This window comes from Vipera ursinii, assembly GCF_947247035.1.
Source record: "Vipera ursinii genome assembly, chromosome: 7".
Classification (NCBI taxonomy): domain Eukaryota; kingdom Metazoa; phylum Chordata; class Lepidosauria; order Squamata; family Viperidae; genus Vipera; species Vipera ursinii.
This window is the reverse complement of record NC_139521.1, coordinates 68,617,350-68,633,502: the sequence shown is the minus strand read 5'-3', so window position 1 is coordinate 68,633,502 and position 16,153 is coordinate 68,617,350. Positions and strand designations below refer to the sequence as shown.

Sequence of the window (16,153 nt, the reverse complement as noted above, 5' to 3'; positions counted from 1 at the left end):
TTCAACATCAGTATGAAAGTGTTTTGCTATTGTTATCCTTGACTTAACAACCATTCATTTAATGACTGTTTGCATTTACAACAGCCCTGGAAAAAGGGACTTATGATGGTTTTCCAGAATCACAACTATTGCAGCCATCACCATGGTCATGTGATCAAAATCCGAACACTTGCAGTATCCCAAGGTCATGTGATCACAAAAGTCAAGGACAAGCCATGTTTACTTAGCAACCACGTTACTAACTTAATAACGCCAGTGATTCACTTAACAAATGTGGCAAGAAAGATTGCAAAATGGGGCAGAACTCACTTAACAACTGTCTTGCTTAGCAACAGAAATTTTAGAGTCAATTGTGGTCATACGTCAAGGATTACTTGTAATATAGACTAACGATTAGTCTGTCTTTTAAGTTATTTTTTGTTAACTCTTTGGCCAGTGGAATGTCTGTAGTTCAGGACAATTTTAACTTTCTCTCAGAAATGAACGAATGTTTCTGTAGCACCAATTGTTTCCTGAGAACCTAAGAAGCTCCAACCGTTGGTTTCGCCTAATTTCGATTAATAAAATCAGAGCTGCCTTTGAAATCATTTGAAGCATCCTGAGATAAAGAGCAAAAAATGTTATCCAGTAAACAGTGAAGAATGCCAAAAATGTGTTAAAATTGCAGCGTAAATTTCCTCTTATTATGATTTTAGGTTTTCCAACTGTTCTAAGCTGAATTAATATCCTTCCAGTAGACAGTCAGCTATGTGGAATATGCAGCCCTAACCGGTGCCCACTGTCCAGCTGCAAGAGGAATTCTATTTTTATTTGTAAGGCAAATTGTTGAGGTTGTTGCCATGCTTAACAAAAGCATGTTATTTGGAAAAGCAGAGAGAAGAATGTCAAGATAATTTCCTCTGGCTTATTCTAGCCAGCAAAGGATTAGAGAGATGGAATACATTATATTCTCCACTTCCACTTAGAACATAGAATCATAGCTCTGGAAGGGATCTTGGAGAACTTCTAATCCAGGGCTTTTCAACCTTTTCACCCATTGTACCACATTTAGGATATGGCAACATCCCAGTACCACTAGTCACCTAGCAAGGTGTCAAAAACTTGATGACCCCCCCCAAAAAAGTGATGAAGTACAGGTAGTCCTCGACTTGCAACAATTCACTTAGTGACTGTTCGAAGTTACAATGGCACTGAAAAAAGTGCCCCCCCAAGCCACAACCGAGCAACACACTTGCCTGCCCGCCCGGCGGCGCTCTTCCCCCTGTTCTCATTGTTAGCATTTCTGTTGAGGCTTGGCAGCGGGGGTGGGGTGGGGTGGGATGTTTGGTTTTTATTTCCCCCCCCCCCGTTCTGCTGGGTAGTTGCGGCAGGGTTTGGTCACTTCACATGACCCTGGGACACTGTGGTACAGTGGGTGAAAAGGTTGAAAAGCCCTGCGCTAGCGGCCCTGTTTGTGTGGTGCAGGTGGTGCTAGCACTGCCCCAAGCATTGCGTGGGCACTAGCGGTCCCATTTGTGGTCTGTGCGCACTCACAGCCCCGTTTGCATATGCACATGTAAAAATGCCTGTCCTCCCTTTCTCTTCGGGCCGCCAACCCAGAAAGCTGGGGGACCTCTGTTCTAAGGCATCCATTCTAAGTCAGCTTCTGCTCTTATGGGGAAAAGATTTTGATTTCATTCAGGTAATATGTTGTGCCGTGGTTTATCTCTATATTATCAAGCCACAGTGGGTTGGGTTCGTACTACCCAACAAAAGGGTTAAAATAGGGCTCTTCAAACTTGGCCCTTTTATAACTTGTGGACTTCAACTCCAAGAATTCCTCAGCCGGACACGCCGGCTGAGGAATTCTGGGAGTTGAAGTCCACAAGTCATAAAAGGGCCAAGTTTGAAGAGCCCTGGCTTAAAAGCATAGTGTGCTGGATTCATAAGCCACATTCGTGAGTATTGATGAGATTAAGAGCGCGTTGACCCTTGGGAACTGAGGTGAGGTTTCCAAAAGGAAGAAGGTCTCCTTCACTAGACTATTTAAGCAGATGGCCATTTACCAGGCATACTGGAAAAGAAGATTTCTGCATTGGAGGCTGGACTAGATGGTCTCCCGGGATCCCTTCCGACCCTAACACTGTTTCCGAATTCTTCACACTAAACCAAAATCAAACCAATTGCATTTTGAATTGAAGCATTATGAGACTGTTAGGAAGGACGTCCCAGAGCCATGGGTGCTGTGAGCTCACTGAGCATGTGGTGAAAGGTATATATCAAGCCATAATGGTTACGTTTGTTGTGTCAAGTTCAGTCTTGCAAGGAAGGATTAATTCCTTGGCCGGGTACAAATGCTCAGGTGCACATTATATGAGGGCATGAAGAGGATAGAAACACACTGATATTTATTTGGGAGAATAAAATTTGGGACGCGGTGGCTCAGTGGGTTAGGACGCTGAGCTTGTCGATCAGATGGTCGGCAGTTTGGCGGATCGAATCCCGAGTGCCGCATAGCAGAGTGAGTGCCTGTTACTCGTCCCAGCTTCTGCCAACCTAGCAGTTCGAAAGCACATAAAAATGCAAGTAGAAAAATAGGGACCACTCCGGTGGGAAGGTAACAGCGTTCCGTGCACCTTTGGCGTCTAGTCATGCCGGCCACATGACCACGGAGATGTCCTTGGACAAGCGCTGGCTCTTTGGCTTTGAAACAGAGATGAGCACCGGCCCCTAGAGTTGGAAACGACTAGCACGCATGTGCGGGGGAACCTTTGCCTTTCCCTTTACCTATAAAATTTGGATATGTGAGGGAAGAGGTTATCCTTGCAATGTTTCTTTCTCCACCGATCTAATTTATTTTGTCTGATCAGGGAAAATACAGGTGGTCCTCAACTTATGGCCACAACTGAGCCCAAACTTTCTGTGGCTAAGCAAGACAGTTGCTAAGTGAGCTTTGCCCCATTTTACGACCTGTCTTGCCACGGTTGTTAAGTGAATCGCTGCAGTTCAGTTAGTAACGCGGCTGTTAAGTGAATCTGGCTTCTCCCATTGGCTTTGCTTGTCAGGAGGTGGCAAAAGGGGATCACGTGACCCCCCCCCCCCAAAACACTGCAAGTGTCATAAATAGGAGTCAATTGCCCACGTCTGAATTTTTGATCGCGTGTCCATAGGGAGACTGCGATGGTTGTGTGAAAAACGGCCATAACTCACTTTTTTCAGTGTCTCTGTAACTTTGGATGATCACTAAATAAGCTGTTGTAGGTCGAGGACTATCTATATTTTACAGAGACATTTCAGGGGAAAAAGATGTAAGGAGGAACGTGCTTAGGGCCCCGGTAGAAGCTCTCTCTCTCTCTTGACTTACCATGTCGTGAAGTAGAAACAGTGATTTTCTACGTTCTCCCAGGATTTGACATTTTCCCTGGATGGTGCCTTTCAGCTGACTTTCTCCTGGAAGGTGGTAGAGGCCCTGTTGTTGCTACGGAGCAGTGATGGTTTTAATTATGATTCATTTTTTCTCTCACTTTGAAGCCATTCTCAGTGTCCCCATTTCCTGACCTGAGCAAGCCTCATGGAAAGAGTTGTGTCATAAAGCCTTTCCTTGGGACATAATTGGAGAGATGATTATTCTCTGAAAAATGGGACAGGGGTGTGCACTCCTGGACTTCTTGCAACAAAGCAAGAACAAGAATGCATGCTCCACCTATGGGAGATCTCAGAAGCAAATTCCCTTTCATTCAATGGTGAAAAAAGTAAGGTTCTACATTTAGGCAAGAAAAACTAAATGTACAGGTATAGTAAAGGGCCGTGGTGGCGAACCTATGGCACGCGTGCCACAGGTGGCACACAGAGCTCTCTCTGGGGGGCATGCGTGCCATCGCCCCAGTCCTAGGCTTTCAGATGGGTTTTATACAACCTTTTCGCTTTAAGCCTCCGCCGCCACGTGCAAAAAAAAAGTTCAATCAATTTCAACTTCTCGCAAAGTTCGAATTGATTGATTGAACTTTTTAGTCCCACCCAGTCTGCCGGTACCACCGCAGCCACGCCCACCCAATGGGCCACACCCACCCAGCACCCAACGATACATAAGTGGGTTTTGGGTTGCAGTTTGGGCACTTGATCTCTAAAAGGTTTGCCATCACTGGTATAGGGGGGGTACCTTGCTCAATAGTAGCAACTGTGAGAGGGACCTAGGAGTCTTAGTGGACAATCACTTAAATATGAGCCAGCAGTGTGCAGCAGCTGCCAAAAAAGCGCTAGGCTGCCTTATAAGAGGGATAGAATTAAGATCACGTGAAGTGTTAATACTACCTTACAATGCCTTGGTAAGGCCACACTTGGAATACTGCATCCAGTTTTGGTCACCACAATGTAAAAAAGATGTTGAGACTCTAGAAAGAGTACAGAGAAGAGCAACAAAGATGATCAGGGGACTGGAGGCTAAAACATATGAAGAACGGTTGCTGGAATTGGGTATGTCTAGTTTAATGAAGAGAAGGACGAGGGGGGACAGGATAGCAGTGCCCCAATATCTCAGGGGCTGCCCCAAAGGAGCCAAGCTGTTCTCCAAAGCACCTGAAGGCAGGACAAGAAGCAACGGATGGAAACTAATCAAGGAGAGAAGCAACCTAGAACTAAGGAGAAATTTCCTGACAGTTAGAACAATTAACCAGTGGAACAACCTGCCTCCAGAAGTTGTGAATGCTCCAACACTGGAAGTTTTTAAGAGACTGGACAGCCATTTGTCTGAAATGATTATAGGGTTTCCTGCCTGAGCAGGGGGTTGGACTAGAATGATCTTCAGCGGCTGCAGCCCCAGACCCAGTTATCTGAGAGTTAGTTCCTGGTTCAGTTTCTACCTATAACACTTCTCTGATTGAACAGACAAAATATATGGATCATTAACTAGAGATCTTCAACTAGTTGAAAGTCACTCTTTATCTTGGGCAGGATGTTGCCACTGATGCCCTTCAGACTAAAGGAGTCTGAGGAAAGGAAAGTAAAAGCTCTTCTGATTCATTTTTACTTCTCTTGACTGCCTTGATGTTAATCTTTGTCAAACAGTAGCAAACCAGAATCAGAATAGAGCTTGAAGGGATCTCGGACGTCCTCTAGTCCAACCCCCTGCTCAACCAGGAGACCTTATACCATTTCAGACAAGTGGCTGTCCAGTCTCTTCTTAAAAACCTCCAGTGATGAAGCACCCAGAACTTCTGAAGGCAAAGCTGTTCCACTGGTTAATTGTCCTCACTGTTAGGAAGTATCTCCTTAATTCCAGGTTGCTTCTCTCCTGGATTAGTTTCCATCCATTGTTTCTTGTCTTGCCTTCTGGTGCTTTGGAAAATAAGTTGAAACCCACCCACCCATTTGAGGCAGCCCCTCAAATCCTGGAATACAGCTACCATGTCGCCCCCTAGTCCTTCGTTTCTCTAGACCAAGATATCATTATCGCTTTACTTCCTTTCTAATCCATGATTCTCCAAACTTGGCAAACTTAAGACTTGTGGACTTCGACTTCCAGAATTTCCCAACCAGCATGGCTGGCTAGGAATTCTGGGAGCTGAAACCCGCAACACTGAACATTGCCATGTTTGGAGATGCCAGTCGAAAGAGGAGCAGGAGTCACCAGCTATTGAGAAGTTCAGCTTCTACTCTGAAAACTTACTGGGGAAGAATCGCCCTCGACAACACAATTCCAGTTAATGAGGTCAAATTGCTTTGAGCTTTTCTTACATTAAAGGGTTAGTTTGCATAGTTTCTGTTTTTGTTTGTTTTTTTTTGTTCCCACAGTTTCTACAACTGGGACCGAAACCTCTGCTGCATGAATTCAAGTCCAAACTACCAGGTGATTGCAGAAAATGCATGCGGCTTACTCTTTAAGAACAAGTCTGACAGGAAGATCATTAATGTGGATCCCAAGGTAATAATGTTGCCTTAGATATTTTTTTTAGATCCTTCAACATATTGTTTATCTCCCTGTATTTATGCCTCAGAGACACATATGGTCTTTATCTCTCTAATATGTTTGTCATTGACCAATGCCAAGATATGCTGTAATGAAGTTCACATATCTTCATATATATGCTTCATATATCTTTACGATAAAATATTCTTCAATTTAATGAAGACAAGAGAGACATCCAAATTAAAATCATCCCTGGACCGTCTTCCTTCCACCTTCTGCTCAAGCACCCAAAATTAATCAGCAGCCATCACTTCTTCAAATGTTTCTTTGGCTGTTTTTCCAGAAGAGGTTTGTTCAGCACAAAATGGCATCTATTATGTTTATATATCTTGAATAGCTTTTGATGAAGCGAGAGGTTATTGAATCACCCCCTTGAAACATTTGGCTCATTAGTTCAGAGAGAGCAATGTAAAATAACAACAAAGTGTAACTTCACGACATGGTAAATCTCGTTCTACTTTGAACCCAAGGGATGATGTCTCTCCTGGTCTCCCCAAAAACCAAGCTCCTGTGAATTATGGGAACAGGGTGATGGGTGATGTGACACTTAACTAATAAAAACAGGACAGGCTGTTCCAAGACAATGCAATAGGCAAAGTTACATATGAATGCAAACTTGGTTACTGAAAAACATGGATACCTTTGAAGATTGATTGATTGATTGGTCTGTAGCTGCCCAACTCTTATTGATGAATTAAAGGTTTTAATGAATATCTTAAAAACAAGCTATGTTTCAGAATACTTAAAGAGTCTCCCACACCCAATTTCATTGCCTTCTAAATGGTCACTTGTCCATAAATGACAATTACTTCCACTTGAAAGTAATAGTCATTGTTTAGGATTCTTTTGGGGACTCAGACCCTGACAAGAAGGATAGTATAAAAGAATAGAAAATAACAGGGTTGGAAGGGATTTGGGAGGTTTTCTAGTCCAACCCCACCTCCTCAAGCAGGACCATTTCAGTTAAATGGTTGCCCAGTCTTTTCTTAAAAGCCTCCAGTGATAGAGCATCCACAACTTCTGAAGGCAAGCCGTTCCACTGATTAATTGTTCTCACTGTCAGGAAATTTCTCCTAAGTTCTAGATGGATTCTCTTCTTGATCAGTTTCCATCCATTGCTTCTTGTGCCTTCAGCTGCTTTGGAGAATAGCTTGACCCCCTCTTCTTTGTGGCTGCCCCTTGAATATTGGAACACTGCTATCATGTCACCCCTAGCCCTTCTCTAGAACTAGACATACTAGACATACCCAATTCCTGCAACCATGCTTTATGTGTTTTAGCCTCCAGTCCCCTAATCATCTTTGTTGCTCTTTTCTGCACTCTTCCTAGAGTCTCAACATCTTTTTTATATCATAGCAACTAAAAGTGGATGCAGAATTCCAAGTGTGGTCTTACCGAGACATTATAAAGTGGTATTAACACTTCACGTGATCTTGATTCTATCCCTCTGTTAATGTAGCCTAGGATTGCGTTGGCTTTTTTGACAGCTACAGCACACTGCTGGCTCCTACTTAAGTGACTGTCTACTAGGACTCCCTAGATCCCTCTCACAGTTACTGCTGTTGAGCCAGGTACCACCTATTCTATACCTGTACATTTGGTTTTTCTTGTCTAAATATAGAACCTTACCTTTCTCATCACTGAATTTGATTTTGTGAGATAGGATCTTCAGGAGCTGATAGGACAACTCAAATCATTTTTCACTGTTAGGCTTGTGATTTGGATTCTAAGCCCATATACCTGGGTTCATCCTTCCGAGGTAGGTAAAATGAGGACCCAGATTGTTGGGGGCAATAAGCTGACTTTGTAATAATGCCGCTTGGGGTGTGTGTGAAAGCCCTAATAAGCAGGCATATACATAGAATGAAGGCTATTGCTAAGCTTGTAAGCCACCCTGAGTCTTCGGAGAAGGGCAGGATATAAATGGAATTAAAATAAATAAAATAAATAAATAAACTAGGTCCTGTTTCAAAAGAAAGCCCTTACTCACTTCCATTAACACAAACTTGTTGGGATTGTATGTAGCCTTGGCTTTGATATAATTCAGGGGCAGTGTCCAGCTTAGGTTTGATAGGACGTCTTGGGCCAAGGATTCTTATCAGTCTTGCAGACCTTGTTTGCAGGAAGCATTTCGATCAGGGCTCTCCAAACCTGGCCATTTTAAGACTTATGGGCTTCTATTCCTAGAATTCCTCAGCCAGCATGCTGAGTAATAACATACTGGCTGAGGAATTCTGGGAGTTGAAGTCCACACAACTTAAAGTTGCCAAGTTTAAAGGAGCCCTGGTTTGGGTCTCAAGAAGGGAACAACAGGTGTTTGTTCCTCCTGCGGCTTCTTAGCTGGTCCAAGCTTTCTTGTAAGTGGGGCAAGGAGAAGGCTTTGCCTCTCCCTCCATCCCTCTGCCTTCGTTAGCCAATAGACAGCTACAGGAAACGGCAGAGAAATAAACAGAGGTTTGGCGAGCAAGTCAAGCAGATACTTGGAACCTTTGCCTAGAGCAACTGAAGCTTAGCAGGATCAGTTGCCAGATGCAAACCTTGAGGCTCTGCCTGAAGCTTGAGGATGGAATGCAAAATAAAATAAAATAATCACAGGCTTGCAGGCCACAGGCAGGAAATTGGCAGATCCAACATTTCCAAGTGGTTTCCTAAGGGTCACTTTGTGCTGCGTGGCCGTATAAACCAACTGTAAAATAGAGGAAAGTGGCTTGTTTTCTCCAGGTGGAAGCACTGGAGGTCATGTGTAGTCAAACCAGCAGCTGCACCATCGTAGAACCCCATTTGCCTCGGCAGGTATATCTTTTCCTTTTTTTAAGTGGAATCAGTAGCAGATCTGAGCAGTGGGTCTGGTTTTCCAGCCAACTTTAGGAGATGTACTTTGATTTTCTAAGAACGTCTGGAGAACCGTTTCTTGCTATAAGTTAACCTTGGCAAGATGTGACTGTCAATGCCCAACATTCTCAGCAATGACCTACTGGCCGGTGTCCTAGACTATGCATTCTAGACCAAAGGTCTTCAAACTTGGCCCTTTTATGACTTGTGGACTTCAACTCCCAGAATTCCTCAGCCAGGCTGAGGAATTCTGGGAGTTGAAGTCCACAAGTCATAAAAGGGCCAAGTGTGAAGACCCCTGGTCTAGACTATGTCATCCCAGTTGAAAATTGACCTACCAGGCCTGAGCAGCCTAATGGCAGATGACCACTGAGGCCCTAGAGTTCTCAACATGCTTTTGCTGCCACCTAATGAATATCTGGAGTTTTGCAGCTCTGATCTTATGGCCCTAATTCAGAACACTTCACTAAAATGTTTCTTAAAGAGAAGAGAGATAACCTTCAACTTATGCCCACAATGGAGTCTGCAGTTTCAGTCACAAGACACTGTGGTCCTACATCGAGGCACAACGTCTGACTGGATTTGGTATTATAATCATTTTTATGATGATCGTAAAAGCGAATCACCATGGTTGTAAAACAAATCCATTCTTCTGAATGGATGTCCAAACAAAGGTCACCAATCACACTCATGTGACTGTAGATGCTAGAATCAGTCATAAATACAAGCTGGTTGTCAAATACTTGAAATGCAATCACATGACAGGGGGGAGGAGCAGTTGCAACTTTGAGAATACATTGTAAGTACTTTTTGGAAGTCTGTCATAACTGCAAACAGTCGTTGAGCAACCGGTTATAAGTTGAGGACTACTTGTATAAGTAGCTCAGGGTTGAATAGTGGAGTTCTTGGTGCTCTTGGTGAATTTGATTGTGCTTGCAGATAACTAGTTACCTGACTAAGTAACATCTTCAGTGGTAGAAGGAAGTGGGATTTTTAAATAGTAGTTGGCCCTGTTGGGGATGTTGTGTTCTCTTTCGTAGTTTTTTGATTGGGTTGTTGTTTATAGCTTGATTGTCTTGAGTTGATCATTCTTTGAAGAAGTTACTGTTTACTGTTTAATTTATTGTCTGGTGTTAATCCTTCAGTTAAATCCTGTTGAATCCCTGCTAATCCTGAAATTTGAATAGAGATCGGCAGGGCTTTTTTTCTCATAGAACGCTCAGAACGGAGTTCCGGCACCTTTTTTGGATGGAACATTGTAGGGCAGGGGTGTCAAACTCAATTTCATTGAGGGCCGCATCAGCATTGCGGTTGCCCTTAGTGGGCCGGGTGGGTATGGGCCGGGTGGGTGTGGCCTACTGGGTGGGCGTGGCTAGAGTGCGTATGGCCTACTGGGTGGGCGTGGCCAGATCGTTCGCATCAAGGGTGCCTATGGGGGCCTGGGCAGGAGTGGGACAGGCCTGAGGGTCTCTGGCAGAAGGAGGGTCTCTGGGCCAGGGCCAAGGCAGTGGGGGCCGTTCCCTCACTGTTTCCAGGGTGGCTTCATGGGCCACATGAAAGCACTTCGCGGGCCGGATCCGGCCCCCAGGCCTTGTGTTTGACATGTCTGTTGTAGGGTAAGCAAGGCGGGTTGTATGACATGTATGACATTACAAAACAAGCACTGAAGATCAGGAATCTTAGACCCAGGGCTTTTTTTCTCATAGAACCCTCAGAATGGAGTTCCGGCACCTTTTTTGGATGGAACCTTGTAGGGTAGGCAAGGCGGGTTGTATGACACGTGTGAGTTCCGGCACCTTTTTCTTTTACCAAAAAAGCACTGCTTAGACCCATAGCAGATGTTCTAGTAGTAAAAGGTCTGGGAGAACAGAGGCTTTATCTCCAGGTGCAACTCTTGCCTGCATAACCCTGCAAAACTACAACTGCAGTGAGGTTTTATATAAAAAGCAATTCTCCAGAAGCTGTTTTCCCCTTTCCAAGAGACTTTGAATATATAATTTTATTAAAAGTTTTAAAAACAAAAGTAAATAAGATGAATAGAAACTAATGAGTAAGGAAGAAAAAAAAGGAAAGAGAGTTAAAAGTGCAAGAAAGGAAAAAAGTAAAAAGAGAAAAGAGAAACAAAAAACTCGCTTCTTATCATCTTTATAGCAGATATAAGTACAGTTATAAATTCACCTCTTTTTCTAAATTTGCAGCACGACTGTCTTCTTTGTATGATATATATCCTATCTAATCATCAAAACCGTGAATCATAAATTCATTTTTACCTGTTTTATGCAAAAAGTCCATAAAGGGTTTCCGATCAGCCATAAATGTGCCTATTGATTGTCTCAGCAAGTTCTATCATCTTCACCAATCATTCCTCCCTTGTAGGAATTGCCAAATCTTTCCATCTTGCTGCAGTTATCGTCTACAAAAACAAAGTTCCATGGTTTTTTCCAACTATTTGTCTATCCATTCCAAAAGGAAGACTTTTGGTCCCAATTGTATATTAATTTTTAAAATCCTCTGAATCCGTATAAGAGGTAGTCCTTGACTTACGACACTTCATTTAGTGACTCAAAGTTACAATGGCACTGAAAAAAGTGAATTATGACTGTTTTTTACACCTACAACCATTGCAGCATCTCCATGATCACATGATCAAAATTCAGACGCTTGGCAACTGACTCATATTTATGACCGTTGCTGTGTCCCAGGGTCATGCAATCATCTTATGTGCCTTCTGACAAGGAAAGTCAATGGGGAAGCCAGATTCACTTAACTGTGTTACTAAATTTAACAACCGCAGTGATTCACTTAACAACTGTGGCAGTTAACTTTCTCACTTAGCAACAGAAATGTTGGGCTCAATTGTGGTCATAAGTTGAGGACTACCTGTATGTATTTGAATCTTATATTTGGAACCAATTTGGTTTAGTGGTTAAGCACCAGGCTAGAACTGACTTTGGGCTGGTCACTGTTTCTCAGCCCAGCTCACCTTACAGGATTGTTGTTGTGAGGAAAATAGAAGGAGGAAAGTATGTTTTCTATGTTATTTGTGAAAAATAATAAAGGCAGAATATATATCAAATCAAATCTGCCTGCCCAAATGTGTATTTGGGGAAGACACACTCAAAAGTCCCCTCCCCAAATCCCTGAAATACAATGAGAAAGAGCTCAGAGTGAAAATTTGTTGTTGAAGGCCCCTTTGGTGGACTAGTTTAGTGCCTGAAAGAAAAGCAGTACCCTCCATCTTGGTAAAATTAGTACTTAGAAAAATTAGGGAAATTAGTAAACCCTTGTTTATTCTGCACAGCCTTTGGAGAGTAAGATGCTGAAAGCTATCAGTGTGTGTGTGTGTGTGTGTGTGTGTGTGTGTTGTGGAATGGAGGATGAGTGCTGTGGATTGGGATTTTATCTGCATTACTATTATTGTTTAATCATTGTGGTGATGGTTTTGCTGTTCTATGGGACTGCTAAGCCCCCTTTGATTTGCTTGATAGAGGCAGCTGTTGAGATGGGTTAGCGAAGCCGGGATGCAGCTATCAGAAGCCAACCTTAATCTGAGGGGTGTCTTTATTGTTTTAGTTCGTTTATATGTCTGCATGCCTATATGCACTCGAAAATTAAAAGCATCTTGTATGCAAATGAAACAAATGCTACATGCGATAAGGCATGCCCTTGTCTCTGATTTAGAGCCATAGTTCAAGGATGTTTAGATTGGCCAGGATCCATCCCAAACACTTGGGTTCCAATGAAAACTTTTCCCACACACTGCATTTCTAATTAAAAACACATCTGCTTTCACATGACACTGGAAACGAGTCATTTACTGTCCGGTGTAATTAGCCTCTATAATTTAGCCTAGTCCAGGGGTAGGCAACCTTGGCTCTTTTATGATTCGTGGACTTCAACTCCCAGAATTCCTGAGCCAGCATAAGCTGGCTCAGGAATTCTGGGAGTTGAAGTCCACGAGTCAAAAAAGAGCCAAGGCTACCTACCCCTGGCCTAGTCTTAAGCACTGAAAGTGAGATTATGTTAGATACTAGCCTTTCTTTTGCCACAGCTTTAACCTCAGTGGTATGTTAGGAGATGCGAAGCTACAGATTTGCCTCCAAGAGGGTTAGGCTGACTTGAGGGAACATAATAGCCCCTCCATCCAATTTAGGAAGAGTGGACTAGTGCAGAGAGCTTGAAACAAGCTCCAGACCATCTCTGCTCTGCTCCCCAACTCAAGGAGAATCATGCTAGAACCCAGAAGCTTTCTCTCACCGGCTCCTGTAATTGGCTAATTTGTCTGCTTCTGCCTATTGACAGCACCAGCTCTGGAAAACTAACTTTCTTCCAGGTCAAACTATGGGTTGACTTAAGGTCCATATTGTTTAGCTTGCGTGGCAGTGACTTCCCATCTTGCTTTCATATTATTTTCCAGATTAACAACAGTAAGAGGTCCTTACGCACCAATATTGGTCTTGTCCTATTACCTGAAAGTGGTGGGGAATCAAACCTGGGCCTTCTTTGTGAAAAACATAGGACCTTCTGCTGAGCAATAATTTTTTCTCCTAAAGGAGATAACACTGCAAGAGGTTGTGGCCAATATTAGATTACTCATTTATGTACATAAATGGCACTCGGACCATTTTCTCCTCCTCAACAAAGCAATAAAGCAACCGTGGTCATAATTCAATCAGGGATGACATAGTCTACATACTAATGGTTTACAGTGGGTCTACTAGTCTAAGCAAAAGCCTACTTTTCCAATAAAATGGGACACGCTAGGCTGATTTGAGGTCTATCCATTTGTGAGTTGTTTCTTTGCTCACTCTCAGGGAATGGAGGCTTTCCCTTAACGAACAATGGCCCTATCTTGTGATTGGAGCATATCCAGTTGTTCTTCACCACCCTCTTTTACAAAAGTACTTAAGCAGAGTTTGAATATGACAAACACACCCATGCTTTGGTTCCTCTCAAACCAAACCAACCCAGAGTAAGCCAGCCAGTAATTTGTTTGGGTTTGTGCAGAAACAACTCTCGGATGATAGTTTCTTTGAAGTGCTTCCCACGAAAGATGGTTGCATATGAATAGCATCAGTACAAAATATCAAATTATACACATTCAAAATGAGTGCATTGGTTTGTGAGACATTTAAAAATGCATACCTAAAAAGTGGATTTGGTTGCACTCAAAGTGGGTCACTGGTCTATGTTCCAGCAGCTATGGAACATCTGTAATCAATAAGCAGATCTTCTCTTGCTGTGTGAAATATATACTTTAAGCATTAAAGCCCCAAAGAATCTGGACCCTTGAAAGACACAGGCATTAACATTGTTGATCTCTTCTGTGTGGTGTGCATGGAAATGATTGAACACAAATGTATCTCCTGAGGTATATCAGTTATGGGAAATTGTACATTTCTCAGATGGTTGTGAGGGACCAAGGATATCATCAATCAAGGATCAATCAAGGACTGCATGGACTGTCTTTGTCAGCTGCACTTCTGACAAGCAGAATATTCCTAGAAAGATACATCATGCATGCAAGAGATATCATAAACAAAAACTTGGCTTCTTGAAAAATCTGCAAAGATTTTTATGATGGACTGTCCCACAAGATCTGCCAAAATGACTACTTTGAGTAGGAAAGATTATCTAAGATCATAATGAATTCTAGGCTCATCTAATTTAAGAAGGGCTGTGCTTGCATGACACACTAACCCACGTTCTCAGTTTTCTAAGTTTGTACAGTGCACCGAGTGATCTAGTTACAAGGTTATGTGAACCAGATTTGCATGATACCTTAATGTGGTTTGCTAGTTTTTAGTTCACTTTGTATGAGAACATAGTTATATCTTCCATACAGGTTGCAGTGATTGATATAATTTGTTTACCTCCATCTCTTTCTGATGATGGCTAATGTTTGGTTCTTAGGCATTTCCTGGAGACAACACAACACGGGTTCCAATCAAAACAGACCTCTACGTGCAAGTGGTTATCTATGACCACGTCCTCAGAAGAAAAATCTAACTATCAATTCTCATGAGGAGAGAGGCATTGGCAGAAGTCTTTAACCTACTGGAGACCCTTGGACAGCCTTCCAAGATCCAAATGAACAATGGTTAAGATTCCTGACTAAAATAGCAAGATCTTTGTAGAAGGCTTCCTTGTGAGTATTCATTACAGGTTATTGTGATTCTTTGCCGGCTTTAAATCCTTGCAATTGCACAGTAACATTAAAAATGTGTGCATACACAAGGTGAGATACCCGCTCGTTCCTGCGTTTTATGTGATGGGTTTCTTTCGCTTTAGAATACAGTAAATGTCATTGTTATCGCTAAAAAAATGTGTAGGAACTGAAGGAGTAACCATAGAGACTAAGGAAGATGAACTTCTCAAAAATATGCAAGGACTATTACCTAGAGAAAAGGGGTTGAAACACTCGATAAGTCCAGAAGAATAAGATAGTATACAAAATGGCTCCCTGACTCAATGGAATATAAGATGGGTAAAGTGATATAGCACAGTCAGTTCTGTAAGGTTCTGTTATTATTTCAGTATATATAAAAAAATAGTTTTAGCCTTCCTTTGCACTTTATTTCTGGGTATGGTCTTGTTCTGTACCAGCCTGCTACCCGCCCTGCAGAAAAGGCAGGGACAACCCCTTTTACAAGAAAGCAAGAGGCTGGAATTAAGCCTGCCAAATTTATTGATACACAAACAAACAAGACACGAACCAAGAAACAGGAGCTTTTCAAGCGGTTGCCTTCAGCAAACCAGCCCTCCCATGCATTCCCCTTTTATACAGTTTAGGGCGTGGCTTCTCTCTGCCTCCTTCCGAGGTGCCCCATTGCCTTCCTCTGTTTACTCCTGATTGACTGCCTCCTGCGTCGGGCGTCCTTGAACAGGGCCAGCTGTGGGTCATCTTCATCCACGCTGTCGGGCTCACACAGCTGGGTCTCCATCGTGACCAGGTGGGAGGGGCCTGGCGGAGGGCTCTCATCAGCAAGCTCTTCAACACCCTCCTCCTCCTCCTCTGAGTCGTCCGACCCAACTGCCGAACCCACAGGCTGACCCTGAATCACAACAGGTCTATTTGTGGGGCTGACACCAGCCCTGATGGATCATTAGGCCATGAATCCATTCTAGCCCATTACTGTACAGTCAATCAGATACGTTCGTAAAATTCGAAGCCCACCAGATGTGTTGAGTAAGCTTACAAACACAAGAAGGAAATGATGGACCTGTTTCACTGTAGCTTCCCAGCAGTGGATTTAAGCTCTGCTTCCTGAGATCTATGAAGTCGTCAATAACTATTGGCTTAGCAGTCATTGATGGTGTGATTTCCACAAATGTGTCTTTGCTGTTTGTTCAGTAATTTCCAGCTTCCAAGAATCG

General features: G+C 43.0%; 1 protein-coding gene across 1 annotated transcript in view; it reads left to right on the top strand.

Annotated features, from left to right (window-relative positions):
- CFAP299 (cilia and flagella associated protein 299) overlaps positions 1–14,916 on the top strand; it is a gene marked incomplete at its 5' end in the record, with an annotated part of 293,999 nt that extends 279,083 nt beyond the window's left edge. The window contains 2 exons of the mRNA XM_083367208.1: positions 5,770–5,899; positions 14,690–14,916. Coding sequence (XP_083223334.1) covers positions 5,770–5,899; positions 14,690–14,785 — 226 coding nt within the window. The 3' untranslated portion in view covers positions 14,786–14,916. The remainder of the gene's footprint in view (positions 1–5,769; positions 5,900–14,689) is intronic.
- Positions 14,917–16,153: the final 1,237 nt, after the last annotated feature.